This window comes from Alosa pseudoharengus, unplaced genomic scaffold (genome assembly GCF_046254945.1).
Source record: "Alosa pseudoharengus isolate Yale_2024_CS ecotype anadromous, Long Island Sound unplaced genomic scaffold, YU_APseudo_1.1 YU_APseudo_1.1_scf_19, whole genome shotgun sequence".
NCBI lineage: Eukaryota > Metazoa > Chordata > Actinopteri > Clupeiformes > Clupeidae > Alosa > Alosa pseudoharengus.
In genome coordinates this window covers 30,177,019-30,194,315 of record NW_027468657.1, presented here as the reverse complement: position 1 = coordinate 30,194,315, position 17,297 = coordinate 30,177,019, and the positions used below count along the sequence as shown (strand labels likewise).

The 17,297-nt window shown below is 40.3% G+C and overlaps 1 protein-coding gene across 1 annotated transcript; it reads right to left on the bottom strand.

Annotated features, from left to right (window-relative positions):
• Positions 1-280: 280 nt before the first annotated feature.
• Positions 281-5,532, bottom strand: LOC143132955 (uncharacterized). The gene is made up of 6 exons (XM_076292784.1): positions 5,311-5,532; positions 4,777-5,022; positions 4,314-4,379; positions 3,486-3,818; positions 959-2,489; positions 281-588 (listed from the first exon to the last, which is right to left on the bottom strand). Exons 1-6 carry the CDS (start codon positions 5,530-5,532, stop codon positions 281-283), a joined length of 2,706 nt encoding a protein of 901 aa, XP_076148899.1.
• Positions 5,533-17,297: the final 11,765 nt, after the last annotated feature.

The following is a 17,297-nucleotide window of genomic DNA, read 5'->3' as shown; positions in this document are numbered from 1 at the left end:
CATATCAAATTATGGTTTGTCTATGTTTTTAGTGAGGCTGTTATTTGAAACAATTTGCGAGAAAAAGTCTGATCATTATTCAGGCAATTCGGTGTACAGGATTGTGAAATGGGAAAAATAACCCCAGAAAATGGACCGGACACATAACAAATATTTTAAATGTTTATTGGTGAAAAAAAAAAAAAAGTGAAAAGTAAGTAAATAGTTTAAAAGAAAAAATAAATTATAACGAAATTAATTTAATGACAAATAATATGTTTGGATGAATATAAAGATGATCTTATTTTCTTTTCCTATCCCAGCCAATCATCTGTTTCCTCAAGAGTTTGTTCTGGGAGGAGTAGATGTTAGTGCCATTACATTTATCAAGGTTCCTGTCAGCCTCTTCATTCAGTTTGAGAATGCGGGCCAACTGGGCTTGGCTTCTGGCCTCTTTCTTCTGCTCTTTCCTCTTTATCTTTTTCTCTTTCTTTTCTTTTTCCCACTCAAGCCAGGATGACTCTAGATTTTGTCTTTTTGCCTCTGCATCCACTAGGCTCTTGCGTTTCTCCTGCTCTCTTTTGGCCCGGGTCATGTATCCTTTGAATACTGCAGAGAGAAAGACATACAGTAAAATTCAGATGTAGCCTGATGTAGCCATACTCGATTCTATTTAGAATTTGATTCTGATACTGCATGATTGGGATGTGATTATGGGGCGTTTCAACTGTACCCTGCTCCTGCACCGTTGCTCATCTGTCAATCATCTTATAAAGCCCGCCCAGACAAATTGATTGGTGTTAACTCGCCAAACTGCTCTAGTTCAGGCATAGTTGCTTCTCAATGGAACAAGTCCAGACCGAATTTCCCAACCTCAAATTTTGTGGGCAGGGTTAAATTCATGGCTTCCAGGCCAATTTAGATGTGTATTTAAACAAGGATCTCAGTCAGAATATTTACAGATTTATTGGGTACTTACCTTGAAAATAAGGTTCTTCACCTTCTTCCTCTTCTCTCATGATGGTCCTCTCAATTTTTGTCTCATATCGCTCTTTCATCTTTCCATTGACCCATCCAATGAGCCTCCTTCTCATACTTTTATCTCGGACCGGATCATCTGTCTCATCCTGTGATTCCCTCTCATCATCATTACTCTCATCACTGCTCTCATCACTACGCTCATCATCAGTTTGTTCCCAGAATGTTCCCTTGTCCTCCTGTTGTTCATCCTTTGTCTGACTCTCCATTTCTTCTTGTTTTTGTCTTTGCATTTCTTCCTTTTGTCTCTTTCTCTCCATTTCCTCTTCCCTCTGTTTCTGAATTTCCTGTTCTCTCTCTCTTTCCATTTCTAGCTCCCTTTGTCTGTCCTGTTCGTCCTGTTCGTCCTGTTTTTCCAATTCTAGTTGTTGTTCTCGAATAATGTCCAGTCTAGTTTTTCTTGCTTCAGTGTCTGTTCTTTCCATCTCTCTGTCTGTCTCTTTTTGTCTCATTTCCATTTGTCTGTTTATTTCCTTCTTTTCTTCCTCCACTTTCATTTGTCTAGCTTCCACTTCTTCCTTTTCCATTTCTAACTTTCTGTTGTCCATTTCTGCTTGCCTATTTTCATTTTCCCTCCTCTGGATCTCGAGTAGACTTTGTGACTCTCTTTGTTTTTCCTCTTCAGTTTGAAGCTGTTGATGTTTTTCTCTCTTGTCCTCTATTTGTTTAAGCTCAGACTCACATTTTTCTTTTATGCTTTTCTCAATTTCCTTCAGTTTCTCTGCTTCTTCTTCCTTTTGTAACTCCAGTTCTTGTTTTTGCTCCATCTCTCTTTTTCTTTTCTCAGCTTCTTTTCTCTCCATCTCCATCCTTTTCTGTTCCATCTCTCTTTCTCTCTCCTCAATATACTGACGTCTTTTCTCTTCTTTTTTCTCCATTTCCAATGTTCTCTGTTCCATCTCTCTTAGGCTCTCCTCCATCTCCATTTTTTGGATCTCTAGGAGCCTTTCTCTCTCATTTTGTCTCTCCTCTTCTATTTGAATCTGACTTTGCTTTTTCTCTTGCTCAAGGTGTTTCACCTGTTCTTCCCTCGTTTTTGCCTCTTTTTCTGCCTCCTCTCTTTGTTTTTCAATCTCTCTGCATTTCCACTCATCATCCTTTTGCAGGGCTACTTTTGTCCACTTTTCCTCTGTTTGTTTTAGGTCAGCCGTGTTTTTATCTTGTTCACTCTGGCTTTGCCTAAGGTTCTCCTCTTTTTCTTGTCTCTTTTTAGCCAACTCTCTCATCTCCACATCTCTCTGTCTCTTCTCATTCTCCTTTCTTTGGATATCCATCAGTCTTTCTATCTCTTTTTGTTTTTCTTTTTCAATTTGAATCTGTCTTTTCTGTTCTTCCCTCCTTAGCTCTTGTAATCTTTCTTTCTCATTGATGGCATCCTTTTCTGCCTGTTCTCTCTGTTTTTCTATCTCTCTGTATTTTGCTTCCCATTCCTCCTCCTTTTGTCGGGCTGTTTGTCTCCAGCTTTTCTCCATCTGTTTTAGCATATCTTTATTTTTCAATGTCATTGTTCTCTCAATTTCTTTGAGTTTCTCCTTTTCTTCAGCCGCTGAAGCTTCTTGTAATTGCAGCTGATATCTTTTCTCATCTACCTCCCTTTGTTGCTCCTCCAAAACTCTTTCTCTCTCTCTTTGCTTCTCCACCTCCATTTGCATATGTCTTTCATGTTCTGCTCTCTTCTGGTTTTCGGCTTTTCTATCCAAATTTTCTTTCTGATTTTCATTTTCCATGGCCCTTTTGTTCAACTCCTTCAGCTGCTTCTGTTCTATCTCGCTGAGTCTCTCCTCTTTCCCCCTCAGTTCCATCTCTCCTTTTTTCTTGATATCTCTCTCCATCTCTTTCAAACGCTCCATCTCTTTCTCTCTCTGCTGCCTCTCCTCAATCTTTTGCTGTCTCTCATTCAAACCTTGTTCCATTTCTTTCTGTTTTTGAAGAAGTTGTCTTTCCATTTCTCTGTGCTTTTCCAACATTTTTTCCCCCATTGTTTTCTGTTGATCTTCCAATTGTTTCTTCAGTTCTTCTTGTCTCTTGATCTCTTCCAATTTCTCATGATGTTGTTTTCTTGCCTTTTCTCTTTCCAAGTCGTTCAATCTATCCATCTCTTTCTGCGTTTCTTCCTCTGTCTTGAACACTTTTAGCTGTTCTCTCTCTGTCTTCTGTTTCTCCCTCTCTAACTCTTTAGAGCTCTCCAGCTCTTTCAACCTCTCCTCCTCTTTGGCTTTTCTTTCCAACACTTCTTTTTCTTTGGTTTTCTTGTTCAACTCATCCAGTTGCTTCAGTTCCATCTGTCTGAGTGTCTCCTCTTTCTCCATCAATTCCATCTCTCCTTTTTTCTTGATATCTCTCTCCATCTCTTTCAAACGCTCCATCTTCTTCTCTCTCTGCTGCTTCTCCTCCTCAATCCTTTGCGATCTCTCACTCAAACATTGTTTCATTTCTTTTTGTTTTTCTTGAAACTTTCTTTCCATTACTCTTTGCTTTTTCTCCATTTCTTTTTCCATCATTTTCTGTTTCACTTCCCACTGCTTCTTCAATATTTCCTGACTCTCAAACACTTCCTCTTTCTTCAGCTTCTTCAGCTCTTCCATCTCCTTCTGCCTCTCTTTCTCCCACTCCAACCCTTTATGTCTCTCCTGCTCTTTCAACCTCTCTTCCTCCTTGAGTTTTCTCTCCAACTCTTCCTTTTCTTTGGTTTTCTTGTTCAACTCATCCAGCTGCTTCAGTTCCATCTCCCTGAGTCTCTCCTCTTTCTCCCTCAGTTCCATTTCTCCCTTCTTCTTGATATCTCTCTCCATCTCTTTCAAACGCTCCATCTCCTTCTCTCTCTGATGCCTCTTCTCCTCAATCCTTTGCTGTCTCTCATTCAAACCTTGTTCCATTTCTTCCTTTTTTTGAAGAAGTTTTCGCTCCATTTCTTGTCCCATTTTTCTCTGTTTTTCTTCCCATTGCTTCTTCAGTTCTTCCTGTCTTTTGATTCCTTCCAATTTCTCATTGTCTTGCTGTCTTGCTTTCACTCTTTCCGAATCTTTAATTCTATCCATCTCTTTCTGCTTTTGTTTTTCTCTATCTAGCTTGCTCAGCTGTTCTATCTCTTGCTGCTTCTGTTTCTCTGTCTCCAACTCTTTGTTTCTCTGTAGCTTTATCGGATCCACTTCTTTTTGGGGTTCTAGTTCTGTCTGTCTCTCTGTACCTGTATGAACCGATTTCCCCCTTGTTTCCAACTTCATCTCTTTTTCTCTTCCTGATGCTTTCAGGTTCTCCATCTGTATATGCCTTTCCCTTTCTCTCTGCATTTCTTTCAGCCTCTCCATCTTTTGCAACCTCTCTCTTTCCCTTTCCAGCTCTCTCAATCTTTTATTCTGTATCTGTCTTTCTGTTTCCAATTCCAGTTTTTGTAATTGTTCTCTTTCTCTCTGTATCTCTTTGTCTCTGTCCAACTTTTCCTTTTCTCTCTCTAGGTTTTTGAGCTGGTTCATCTCCATTTCTTGCTTATTGGTACCTTGATTTCTTGACCTCAGCTCAATTGCATGTGTCTCCCTTTCCCTCTCCAAGGCTAGAATTCTTTCTTCAGCCTGTTTCAATCTTTCCATCAGTAGCTTTTGCTCCTGAGCTCGCTCAATCTCTCTCAACCTCTCCATGTCCCTCTGCAATTGGAAATTATTTTTTTAATGGCTTATACTGACCATTTTAATTGGATAAAGCACAGAGTACATGAATGTTGCAAAGATGTACAAATAAAATTATTGTTTTAGAGACACTTACCTTCTCTTCATCACCTGCACATCCATAAGACTGGCCAATGCCCCACAGCCCTGTTCGATCCGAGCCAACCAGTCTTTCTACATCTCTTGTTAGAGCTCTCGCTCGCTCTTCCTCCTTCTTCCTCTCTCTTTGTTGCCTCTGCTCAATCTGTAATGTTGCCATTTGTTGTTTTCTCTGGAGGGCTTTCCTTCTCTTGTTTTGGTAGAACAGTTCAAGCTTACGCAGTCTATCCAACTCTTTGTGAGCCTTTTGAAAAGTTAGGAAAGCATTTTATTTACCTCCACACAGGGAAATATGGTTGTCAATAACCATGAAAAGCCAGCTAAAACATACAAGTACAAATGCAATATACAATTAAATGAGCAAAAGTGCAATGTGTTAATGAACAATAAACAAATCGGAATTTGGTACTGACAAATATTTAGTATAAAATGTAATGCTGGAGCAGATAAACAAATTGATCAACACCATATTTAAAGTCATTTCTCTTCCAAAGCATGTATGTAAGTTGAAGTAGCGTGTAAAGTGTCCTACCATCTCATGCAGTTCCTTGTCTGTTTCTGACACCTTTTGGATGAAATGGTTCAGTTGTTTGATGTCATGGGATAACTCCTGCTGCTTTATTGCCACCTCTCTCTGTTTCTCTGCCTTCTGTTTGGCCCTGACGTCCATCTGCCTCTGTATTTCTCTCTCCTCATCCACCTGCTGCTCTTGCCTTGCCTGCTGAAGTCTCTTCCGCTCTCTCTTCCTCTCCATCTCTCTCTCTCTTTCTGTTGGTCACCTCTCTGGTCCTCCTACAGTTGAATGTGAGATTTTGATTTAAGACTTACAGTGCCATTTCTATGTCTTTACAATTTATTTCACACTAGAGCATGTACATGTCTATTGATATACACATAATTCATTATCATTAATAATGATCTCATTTATATTTGGAGAAATTCCATACAGATTAAATTAATCTGTCTGTCCTCATTCTTTAGGGTCACTAAAATTAGCCCTCTTTCCAATAGATGCGTCACCATTATGTGTCTTGGCCTGCTTACATGGCAAAAAGGCCTACAATTCCCATAATAATGTCTTTACAAAGGAACTTACCAAAATGTAACGATAGAAAGTCTGAACTTTTCTTGCTCAACAAAAGTATACAAATTCAAGTGTGCTTATCTGATACAACTGACTGTTTCCATATTCTGCTGTGTTTATTAGGATTCCAAAACCACGGCAACATTCCTATGATTGCTATGTGACATCAGAGCTCTATTACGTAGTTGTCACAAACCTTTTCACAGCACAGAACATTCTACAGTACCTAAGTGTGACGTTTCGTTTCCATGACAGCAGGTTCACTGGATCTAAACAAGCTTTCGAAGTGGCATCATTTCTACCTAATAAATTGTTTTAAATGTAGACTATAGCCGTTTAAAAGTGTTGCACCTGTTTATTAGGTTTATCAGTTTTTCTCAGTTGCTTTGGTGCATTTCTCAGACCCGAATTGAAACTCTCAAAACTGCTTGTTCAAACTCTATACATCGTATCACTTGTGCACATCATAAAAGCAATTTCTCCCAATATTGGTAAGTGCTTCTCCCAGACTGTAAATACTTTTGTGCATCCATGCAACTTATTGTGTCTGCTCTTTTACTTTTTCGATTGCTAATGTCATGTTTGTCAAAATGCCGAATAGTAGCCTATTTAGAACACAACTGTCTCTGCTAGGCTACCCGATAAAACAAATAGGCAGTGTTGTAATGTAACGGAGTACAAATACTAAGTTACTGTACTTAAGTAGAAATTTCACGTATCTGTAGGCTACTTTACTTCGCTATTTACATTTCCACTAAGCATCTTCGTTACTCGTTACTAAAACATAAAATTAGAAGAAATGTGTGCGACTGCAATAAGGGAGGTTTGGCGATTGTTTGTTGCTAAAGGAGGAGGACGCACAATTGAAACCGCCATGGAAGCACAAGCACCTCCTGGAGGACCTCCCGTTATCATAGACGACCACCCCGACGATAGTGGTGAACTCGGTGAACAGGGTAGTGGTGAAGATAACGTCATACACCCGTGGCCGTATTTGCAAGAAATGTTTCTGTACATTGGGAGCTTTCTGTGAAGCTGAACATTCCGCTACCTGCCTCAGCGGCCTGTGAAAGGCTATTTAGCATCTCAGGACTTGTCTTTAGTCCAAGAACAGTAAGACTGAATCAGGCCCGGGGTGGGCAATCGGGAGAATTCCCGGTGGGCCGCTTCACTTTTGGGCCGGTCGAGGGAAAAATATTGACATTAGGCACGTTAGTCTTTTTTCTTAAGGACACGTTCCGCATTCTGTGCATGACACCAATGCAATGCCTCTGCATGGGTTGTAGCCTATGTGAGGGAGTTCTCCCCTCCCAAAAAGAGTTGGTTGGGTCCATAGGCTATAGCCCGTCTTTTCCAAAAAGTTTTCTCAGATATGGATAGCCGAGCCGGCCCTACAGTAAACACAAGCGTCAGGAAGGATGGATGGTAGAGGCCAGGAGAGACTGAGCAGCAGATCAACCAGTCGACCACTGAAAATGATGAGCTTCTTTTGAAGATGAACAGACACAGTTTCAACTAATGACTGGCATATTAGTAGCTGCTGGACATAGGTGGCCTGTGTGTGTGTGTGTGTGTGTGTGAGAGAGAGAGAGAGTGAGATAGTGACCTGGGGAGTAAGTAAGCCCTAGAAATGCTCATACACATGACCAAACTGTTCTCCCTACAAGCAGGTCAATTATATTTTTGAAAGAAAAAAGTTATTTATTTTTCATTTTTACCTGAAGTTCATACGTGACATTTCTCTTTCTGTTTTTTTTTCTTTGATGTCAGCTCTAAACATATGCTGTTTGTTCTTTGAACTTAAGAGAATTGTGCCTGAAAAGTCCTAGAAAAGAATGTGATTTTGATTTGATGAGTGAGATTAAGAAGATATGGGAACCCTGAGTATGCTTTATGCTTTACTATAAGAAAGCCAAAATAAAGTTCACAATAAAAGTTCAAAATAAAACTAAAATAAAAAATAAAGCTTGCTTTTTACTTTTTACTTTAACTTCAAATACATTAAATATCAGAAAATTACTTTTGATACTTAAGTACGGTATATATCAAATACTTTAAGACTTAAGTAACTTACGTCTTACTTACTTAAGTAAGTAACATTCTAAAAGGTAACTTTCACTTCTACCAAAGTCTTTTCCTAGTACGATACTTGTACTTTTACTCAAGTATTGCTTTCTAGTACTTTATACAACACTGCAAATAGGCATTATTTCATCGTTTTCCTTTGCACAATGCACTAAAAGACACACACAATAATGTAACTTTAAAAAATAAAAGTAGGCTACCTAAATATGCTTCCTTGTGCATTGCACTGCAAACTGTAAAATTGACAACATGACATTTGTTCACAAACAATGGCGTAAGGATTGTAGACTACCGATGTTTCCATTGGCATAAATACATGTTTCCTTTTGAGACATAAACTATTTGAGATTCGGGAAATGCACCAAAGCGACTGAAAACAACTGTAAGTGCCCAAATAAAAAGGCAACACAGCGCCATCTGCTGCTGCTCTACTTTTACTTTCCCACTTTACATTTTTACTGTGTTCATCTCCTTTTGCTACGGAGCCCTCCGGGTGACATGGGGAAAAAAAACATGGGTTAGAAAAAAAATAAAAAAAGTAGTGGGGAAAAAAAAACATGAGGAAGAAAAAAAAAAACGATGCACTTTTGCGGGATCTCATTGCAAAGTTTTGCGAGATCCCGCAAAACTTTTGCGAGATCTCGCAAAACTTTTGCGAGATCTCGCAAAACTTTTTTTCTACTTTTGGAACTTGCTGGGCTTCCTACTTGACCCCAATAGGCCCACAAACCACTACCGCCAGATGGCAATCGTATCATGATACTCTGATTGCTCTATCACTGTTGCGTGTTGTGGGTTTTCTGGACACATTACATAGGCCTATGACAAGGGAGGGAGAGGGAGACACCTGCGTGCAGACACGCACACACAGCAGGCTACAATAAATTGCCTAACAGACAGCAGCCTAATTTCGAGGTATCACCAGGGTGCGATTTGTAGGGGGGGATGGTGAGGATTTCCCCAACTCTGGTTTTCCTATCCCTACCTCTGCTAAATTATTTTTATCTCCGGTGGGGACAAGGATTAAACCCCTTGATAGCGATGAATGCAACTTAACTGCTAGCCTACTTAAACTCTTGAAATCTAGCGATCTTCAGTGTCAATACATCAGAGTAGGCTATTCAGTAGCCTTCTGGCAGACGGCGCATATTTCTGAACGTCATCGAACACAAAAACATTGTAACATTTTCAGTCCCTCTCAACATTTTAGTGCGGGAACTTCCGTAGGGAAAACAGCGCTGAACCAAACATGAAACGCGCTCAGAGCAGCATATCGTCTTACTTAAACACCTAGTAGTTTGCGGAGGACGAACGAGAAAGCACTCGTTTGATAAATCAGCCAGTAGGCTAGGCCTAGTAGACAAATACCTTACAGAAATAATCTGTACAGCAAAAACAAATGTTGGTGGCGGGTATTTAAACTATCTAGCGGGTGTTTTAACATCTGCAAGAAATAGAAGCAAGTAGGAAGCCCAGCAAGTTCCAAAAGTAGAAAAAAAGTTTTGCGAGACTTCCCACAACCGGGAAGCAGCAAAACTTTGCGAGATCCCGCAAAAGTGCATCGTTTTTTTTTTCTTCTTCATGTTTTTTTTTTTCCCCACAACTTTTTTTTTTTTTCTAACCCACGTTTTTTTTCCCCATGTCACCCGGAGGGCTCCGTACCTTTTGCCTTCTCATTTTGGCACTTTAAACGCAGTGCACGACGAAAAATGTATAAATATATGGGAGAAGCAAAGGCAGAGGTCGGCATCTTCATTTGATTGTTTTACTTTGTGACGGAACTGTTTTGAGTTTTGACTTCTTTTTGGGTTTTGGCCACAGAGTCAGAGGAACAGCAGCGATGTAATGAAAAATGTTGATTTAATTTTAAGGCTTACCAAATCAAAGCAAGCAAGTACAGGTGATTAAGAGGAATATCCTAAGCAAAAATGAAAATAGTTATAAATGGCTAAGAAAAAGTAAATATGAAATAAATAGTTCTGTTTAACTATCTCAAGAGTCACTAGGCCTACACATCAAACACACAGGACAGGACTAGACTAGCACTCACTAAGACTGACAGAGGTGAACATATATACAGGTGACCAGCACCATTCAGGTGAATTACAGGTGAACACACAACAAACAATTAACACATAATTCACAAGACAGACTCTGAGACAAAATTATAATATTCCTCTATAAACTAATACTCAAATAAACATCACATAATAAACACATTTAAAGCGGTACATATAGGGACGAAAATACAGAGCAACTTGATCAGGATTGCCCTGCTCCCCCCCTTGGCGCTTCCCACTTGAACGTGGCCAGTTCCCTCCGGAACCCAATTAAAAGTCCATTGTTTCCCGACGGCACCCCTTTGCTGCCGGACAGTCAGAAAACAACAGAGGACGCCACCACAGCTGGTAACATAACACGCAAACATTTACACAGAAGTTGCACCAACCTGTACGAAATAAATGTTACGCATAATAAATAGTCTTTGTGTTTAGTGTTATTTCCATGTATTTGGCGCGAGTGACATTGTTTAATGTGTCTGCATTTATTTGTGTGTATGTGCGCGTGTATAAGACGCCATAGTCCATAGTCTGTGCCGTTCTGGCATTAAATATGTGCGGTCACATTTAGGACCGTCACATACTTATTGTCATTTCATTTCTGCCAGCTTTTGCCTCCCATTCTCGACGTTCCTCCCACCCGAACAGGGGCGCCACCCAGGGGTGGCCAGGGGTGGCCGTGGCCACCACAACATAAACTCTGGCCACCCCTTGTGGCCAACGGATGCAGACACAAAGTATTTTCCCCTAATATAAAGGCTGACCTAAGATATATGCAAGCATGATCACATCATACTTTCCCAGATATGGGTAGCATAGAAGAAGAGCTGTCAGTCAAACAGGTGGGCAACAAGCTACAAGTGAGCGGCAAATCTGAGAAGAGACACGAAGATGGAAAAGGCTCCTACTCCTACAGGGTCCAGGCCTTCAGGAGGGAGTTTGATTTCCCAGAAGGGGTGACTCCTGAGGCTGTGACCTGCAGTTTGGCAGAGGGAAAGCTTCACATTGAAGCACCAGGAAAACAGATGCCTTCCATCTCTGAGAGGGTAGTTCCCATCAACTGCAAAACAGCGGATTCCACAGAACAGTTGGAGAAGATGACAAAAGAGGACAATGCCACAGGTCGGGAGAAAATCCAACAGTAAACACACTGCTGAAAAAGGAGACTATTCCTCTTTGAAGAAAAATGATGGACTTTTAAAATGATATTCAGTTTCTTGTTGTGTTTCCAGACAAATGTAATGAATCTTTCCTAATATGAACAACCAATTTGTAATATGTTTTTTAAATAGACAAATTATGTTATAATGATGTCAACTAATAGCCTGGCGGGCCATCCTATATCATTGAAATTTATAGTCTGGAATCGAGCCATTCACCTCGCTTAATCCAAGGGGCAGGCAGAGAATTGTCTTTCAAACTGCCTAGGCATGTAATAGGCCAGCGCTACGACCATATCTGTATCCGGTCGGCAAAACGGCAAATACATCCTTCTTCGAAAGGAATGACTTAAGTGCATTGTGTTGCTCAACTTTCAAAGAAAAGTCCAACTCCTCCAAAGTTGACGCCAACGCCGATTCAAACAACCGCTCTTCGTTCGCCATAGCCACCTTCCTTGTTGTTCACCGTCGCAGGACTGTCGTTATCCTGTTAAGCCCGCCTTAAGACTCTCTAACAAAATAGAGCGCTGTGATTGGATAACATCCACGGTGTTAGCCAATAGAAATTCCTATGGTTTGCTACTAGACGTACAGGCTGAGCAAATTAATTTGCCGCCGCTAGGGTGCGTCTAGATTTCTAGGCTAGTCAAATAATGCAATAGAATAAACTTTTTTATTCAATAAAATCATAAAGATTTCCTAGTTTGTCTTCTCTCATTTAACAGAGTGTGCTAAACTTGAAATGCTAAAATTTCCAAGAAAGTCACAAGGCTTGATAAGTATATCATTATTAGTGTGATTTATTTCTGTAGGCAAAAGAGAAGTAAAATAACTTTTTTTTTTTCAAATTTGGCTTTTAGTATTGTGATTCAATGTGGCCAAATAAAATAAATATATTTTAATATGAACAACTAATATGCATAATGTTTTTTTTTACAGGTAAACATATATAAACAGATATAACGTTCACTGACAATGACATGCTTAAGACATGTAAGCAGGAATGGTGCTTTGAAAATCTGTCAAATGTTTTTGTTAATTAACTAAACTGACATATGGCCACTTAATATTTTTGAGTGGAGACTCAAATTTGAAACATGGTCTGCACGCAAAAAAGCTACTGTTGATTACTGTTAAAGACTGCATGGTACATTCGGTACACATCTGTATTGAACATAATGTCCTGTACTACACTACAAACTCAATGTTGAGACAGAGCACATTGAAACTCAGAGTTGCCCAAAAGTCACTGGTGGTTTGGCCTTATATGGGCTGTACGGGCTGTAATATTGGCATAAAATGAACAGAAAAAGATCATTACATTGCAATTATTTGTAATCCAATTGATTATCAACCAACATTTTGAGTGTGTCAACTCGACTAGATAGGCTTACACTGAGAGAGTAGAACAAATGTAGCATTATGTTCTTAATGATCTATGAACAGGTTCATAAGACTCAGTCCATCACTCCAACAGTCCAACAGCCCATCATGCTCTTGAGAACACACAAGAGGATCATGAATGTTACCTCCCAGTTGCTGCTTGATTTTCACTTCTCAGATACCATATGCTGAATATTGCTATAGATGCAAGTCCACAAATGTAGACAGAAATACTGAATGTCTGAATCAGAAAACCAAATTTAAAACAAAAACAAGACCTAAAAACCTGTGAGTGAGTGAATTGATTCTATAAAAATGTGGATATTTTTGGAAAAAGGAGAAAAAGACCACCTCGTCTATGTGTTCAGGTTGAGAGGAGTCCATTAAAATCTGAGAATCTTGAATACAATGTTCTGTTCCTTCTAGCTTTGCAGAGCAAGCTGTGCAGAGAAACACAGTTCAGTGCCATGGTGTAGCAGATAGTGTATGCTGCATGCTGTGTAGGTTGCTTCCTCACTAGTTTGCTTGCTTGCTCTTCTGCTTTTAGCCACTGCCACTAGCTAGTCTCACCAGAGTCAAAAAGACGAGCAAAGCATCCTCTGCCAGTACATAGTCTCTCCACCACCAAGACTTCTACAGTGCCTCCTTGCGTCCACACATAGCAACTGGGGTTGTTCCAGAGTTTAAAACATCTAAGATTTCTTACAGGGGAGTATTTATATGTCAGAGAGATAGCTGGGGGCTTTGCTATTTAAGCATTTAAAAGTTCTTAGCAAAATAAAGTTAATCCTATGGAATCCAGTGAAGGGAAGCTAAGATGGGAGTGATCTCGCTTAGAGGCGAGCTGCTGTATTTTGAACCAGTTACAAGCGGGAAAGTGAGGCCTGGCTGAGACCAACATATAAGGAGTTACAGTAGTCCAGTCTGGTTGTTATGAAGGCATCGATTACTTTTTTAAAGTCCACAAAAGTCAGGAAAAGCTTGATTTTAGATACGTTGTTTAACTGGAAGATACTAGCTCTAACTACGGACTTGACCTGTTTGTCAAATGTAAGATCTACGTCCATGATCACACCCAGGCTACAGAGGGCTTTACATAGGGCCACAGGGAGTCTAAGTCCATACCCTGGGTGTCATTTCCACTGGGTCCTAATAGGAGGACTTCAGTTTTGTTGTTATTAAAATTCAAAAAATTTAAGGCCATCCAGGCCTTGACATCATCAAGACAGTCTAGGAGAGGTCTTATAGGACTAACACAATTTAATTGATGTCCACATTAACAACACTAAGTCAAAAGACAATATTTCAAGCACAAACATGTATTAACTGATGAAATCTATCATTATTAGTGGGCTTGAAAATAATTTCCTTTCAAATTTGGATTTTCGGCTGAAACACATCTAACTAAGGAATCGATATCCACTCCAAGACATAATTTTGAGATTCAGATATAAAAACAGCAGTCAATGTAAAATTTGGTTAAATCCACATGAATATGCACCTATTTACAAGTCATATTTTATTTGTTCATGGGCTGAAATATGAAATAATATCTCTGTGTATAACAATATGATAGATATATCTATTTTCCAAAACATTAACCCTTGATGATGTATGTATATGTACCCAGTACAGTTTGCAAATGTCACTGCTTATTGTCGGCCTGAGTATTTTTAAAATCACTTTACCAAATACATAACCTGTTTAATAATTAGTGTTCATAAACATGACATCAATTTCATTTAAATGTATCCTATGAGTTGGCGAAGCAAAGAATCCATATTGCTCACCACATCCAAATTTAGAATCTTTGTGACATCATCATCTGATAAAATAGTGATATCATTAGTAGTGTGGTTTATTTCTGTAGGAAAAAGAGGAGGAAATTAATTTCCTTTTTCAAATTAGAATAGATTCGATTAGATTCAACTTGTCATTGTGCAGAGTACAAGTACAAAGCCAACAAAATGCAGTTTGCGTCTAACCAGAAGTGCAAAAAAGCAGAAAAGTGCAATGTGATATACAAAGTATAGACAGGTGGTGCATAGGCAGGACAAGAAATATAGTGCACAGGGTTCTAAATTAACACCCGCCAACCCGCCAAATGCGGGTTAAAATTAATTTTGGCGGGTGTTAATAAAAACTTAGTAGCCAGTTCGGCCGGTGATGCATGAAGCATTACGTGCATGATACATAAGGCTCTGCTCTCGGTCATATGTCCCCCTGGCAGTACTTCCTACATTTCCCATGACCACTGTGCCGTAATGCTACGTGATGACGTTTCATACGCCCTTTGGCTGCGCGCAGTTTGTCAGCGCGAGAGACGATGGAAACGAACCAGAAAACTACCAGAAAACTCAAGGAATTAGAAGAACGAACAGAGCCAGAGCAGGATGCATAGACTGAAAGAGGGAGGGAGTTAGCCAGTAAAGTAAAGTAAAAAGTAGGCTACATAACACAAATACATAACACGTTAGGAAATATTAACGCAATTAACGCATTGTGTTTGCCTATTTCCTTTGTGGGGGGCTGATGTCATGTAGCGGAGGCCGCAAAACCTGAAGCAGCTAGATCGTTTATTTTATTGTCTATGGAGTCAGCTGAAGATGGAGAGGAACGGAGGAGCTTGTATAGGCGAAAATTATCCGTTTTAAAAAGTTGCCTGATCAGTGATCACCACCACCACACGCATCACGCACTGTGCATAGGGCACCGAGATACAGAGGAGGGGTCGACATGCTACTCCATTTAATTGAGGACACTCTGAGCACGCACAAGAGGGGGAGAAAATGAGTGGCAGCTTCCAGCTGGCTTGTCATTGTTGATGATAATTGATATCAACTTTTTCTTAAGTTAAGATTAAACTAAATGCGGTGGTGGTCGGGACAGATTTATGGGGGCGAGAAGAGGAATGAAGCAGGGGATATCATCAGAGAAATAGATAGATAGATAGATAGATAGATAGATAGATAGATCGATATCCCAAACATGAAATGAAGTGTTTGCACTTTCTGTGTATATTTTGTGGTATGTATTCATGCCAACAATGTTAATAAAATGATCAAATGCATTCAGTGACACTCATCTCATAAACTCATAATTCTCTTATTTTCACCGAAAAAAATTGGCTAGTAGAAATTCTGATTGGCTAGTAACTTTAAAAAGTTACCAGCCACATTGGCTGGTGATCAAAAAAGTTAATTTAGAACCCTGATAGTGCAGTACAGCACTATCTACAGCAGTACTACAGCAGTAGTATGCAGTTGGTTTACAGGAGGTTTAGAGTACTATAAATTAGATATAAATATGTGCAATGTAGTAGCAGTAACAATATAATAGTAGTAAGAATAATAATGTAAGGATATATGCAGTGTATTAGCAGTTACTTCATAAGAGCAGAATAAATATGGATATTCAGTATGAACCGTATTGACAGATATATACAGCTATGTGCATTGTGGTAACAGTACCATTGTAGTGCAGATACAGTAACATTATAAGAGTAATAAGTGTATGTACAGGATGTAGTATGAAGAGCAGTAAAATAAGGCTATGTATAAGTGTAATTACAGTATGTACAATTGTAAATAAATAGAACACTATGGGTGGGATAGGGTAGTGAAAATTGTCCTTGTTGTCCCTGTCAAAGTTGTGGACACCTCAACAGGCACAGGCAAGGAGGCATCGGGCGGGGCGGGGGGGGGGGGGGGGGGCTTAGTTGATTGGTTGTCACCGGGATGCAGAGTTAGAGTTCAGTAAGGTGACAGCGGCAGGAAAGAAGCTTCCTCTGAACCTGCTGGTTCGGGTGCAGAGAGACCTGTAACGCCACGCCTCCCGGAGGGTAGTGGGGAGAACAGTCTGTGGTTGGGGTGAGAACAGTCTTTGGTGATGCTGCGTGCCTTACGCAAGCATCGCTTTCCCTGGATGGCCTCGATGGAGGAGAGTGAGGAACCGGTGATGCGTTGGGCAGTTTTCACCACCCTCTGCAGTGCTTTTCGGTCGTGGGCAGAGCAGTTGTTACAGTTAGCAAACTGTGACACAGTTGGTGAGGATGCTGTCGATGTTGCAGCAGTAGAAGTTCACCAGGATCTAGGGAGACAGGTGGACCTTCTTTAGTCTCCTCAGAAAGAAAAGACGCTGGTGAGCCTTCTTGATCAGGGTAGAGGTGTTGAGGGTCCAAGAGAGGTCCTCAGAGATGTGGACACCCAGGATCTTGAAGCTGGTGACACGCTCTACCTCAGTCCCGTTGATGAGAATGGGGGTGTGTGTGCCAGCTTTAGACTTCCTGAAGTCCACAATGAGCTCTCTGGTCTTTTTGGAGTTGAGAGCCAGGTTGTTGTCAGTGCACCATGATGTAAGGTACTGGACCTCCTCCCTGTAGGCCGTTTCATCGTTGTTGCCGATGAGACCAATCAGATAGATAGATAGATAGATAGATAGATAGATAGATAGATACTTCATTGATCCCCAAGGGGAAATTCAAGATACCGTCACCGTACCTTTGCACCGTACCGTAGTGTCGTCTGCAAACTTGACAATGGTGATAGAGCCATGTACAGATGTACTATCGTAGGTGAAGAGGGAGTAGAGGAGAGGGCTCAGCACACACCCTTGTGGTACACCGGTGTTCAGAGTGATGGTTGAGGAGGGGTGATTATCTAACCTAACAGACTGAGGTCTGTTGGTTAGGAAGTCCAGAATCCAGTTACAGAGGGAGGTATTGATGCCCAGTTCACTGAGTTTGGTG

Coding starts and splice junctions, on each gene's coding strand:
- LOC143132955 (XM_076292784.1), bottom strand. CDS start 5,532: ATGGAGAGGAAGAGAGAGCGGAAGAGACTTCAGCAGGCAAGGCAAGAG. Junction 5,023..5,310: donor ACAAGGAACTGCATGAGATG/GTAGGACACTTT, acceptor ACTTTTCAAAAG/GCTCACAAAGAGTTGGATAG. Junction 589..958: donor TGAAGAACCTTATTTTCAAG/GTAAGTACCCAA, acceptor TTCTCTCTGCAG/TATTCAAAGGATACATGACC.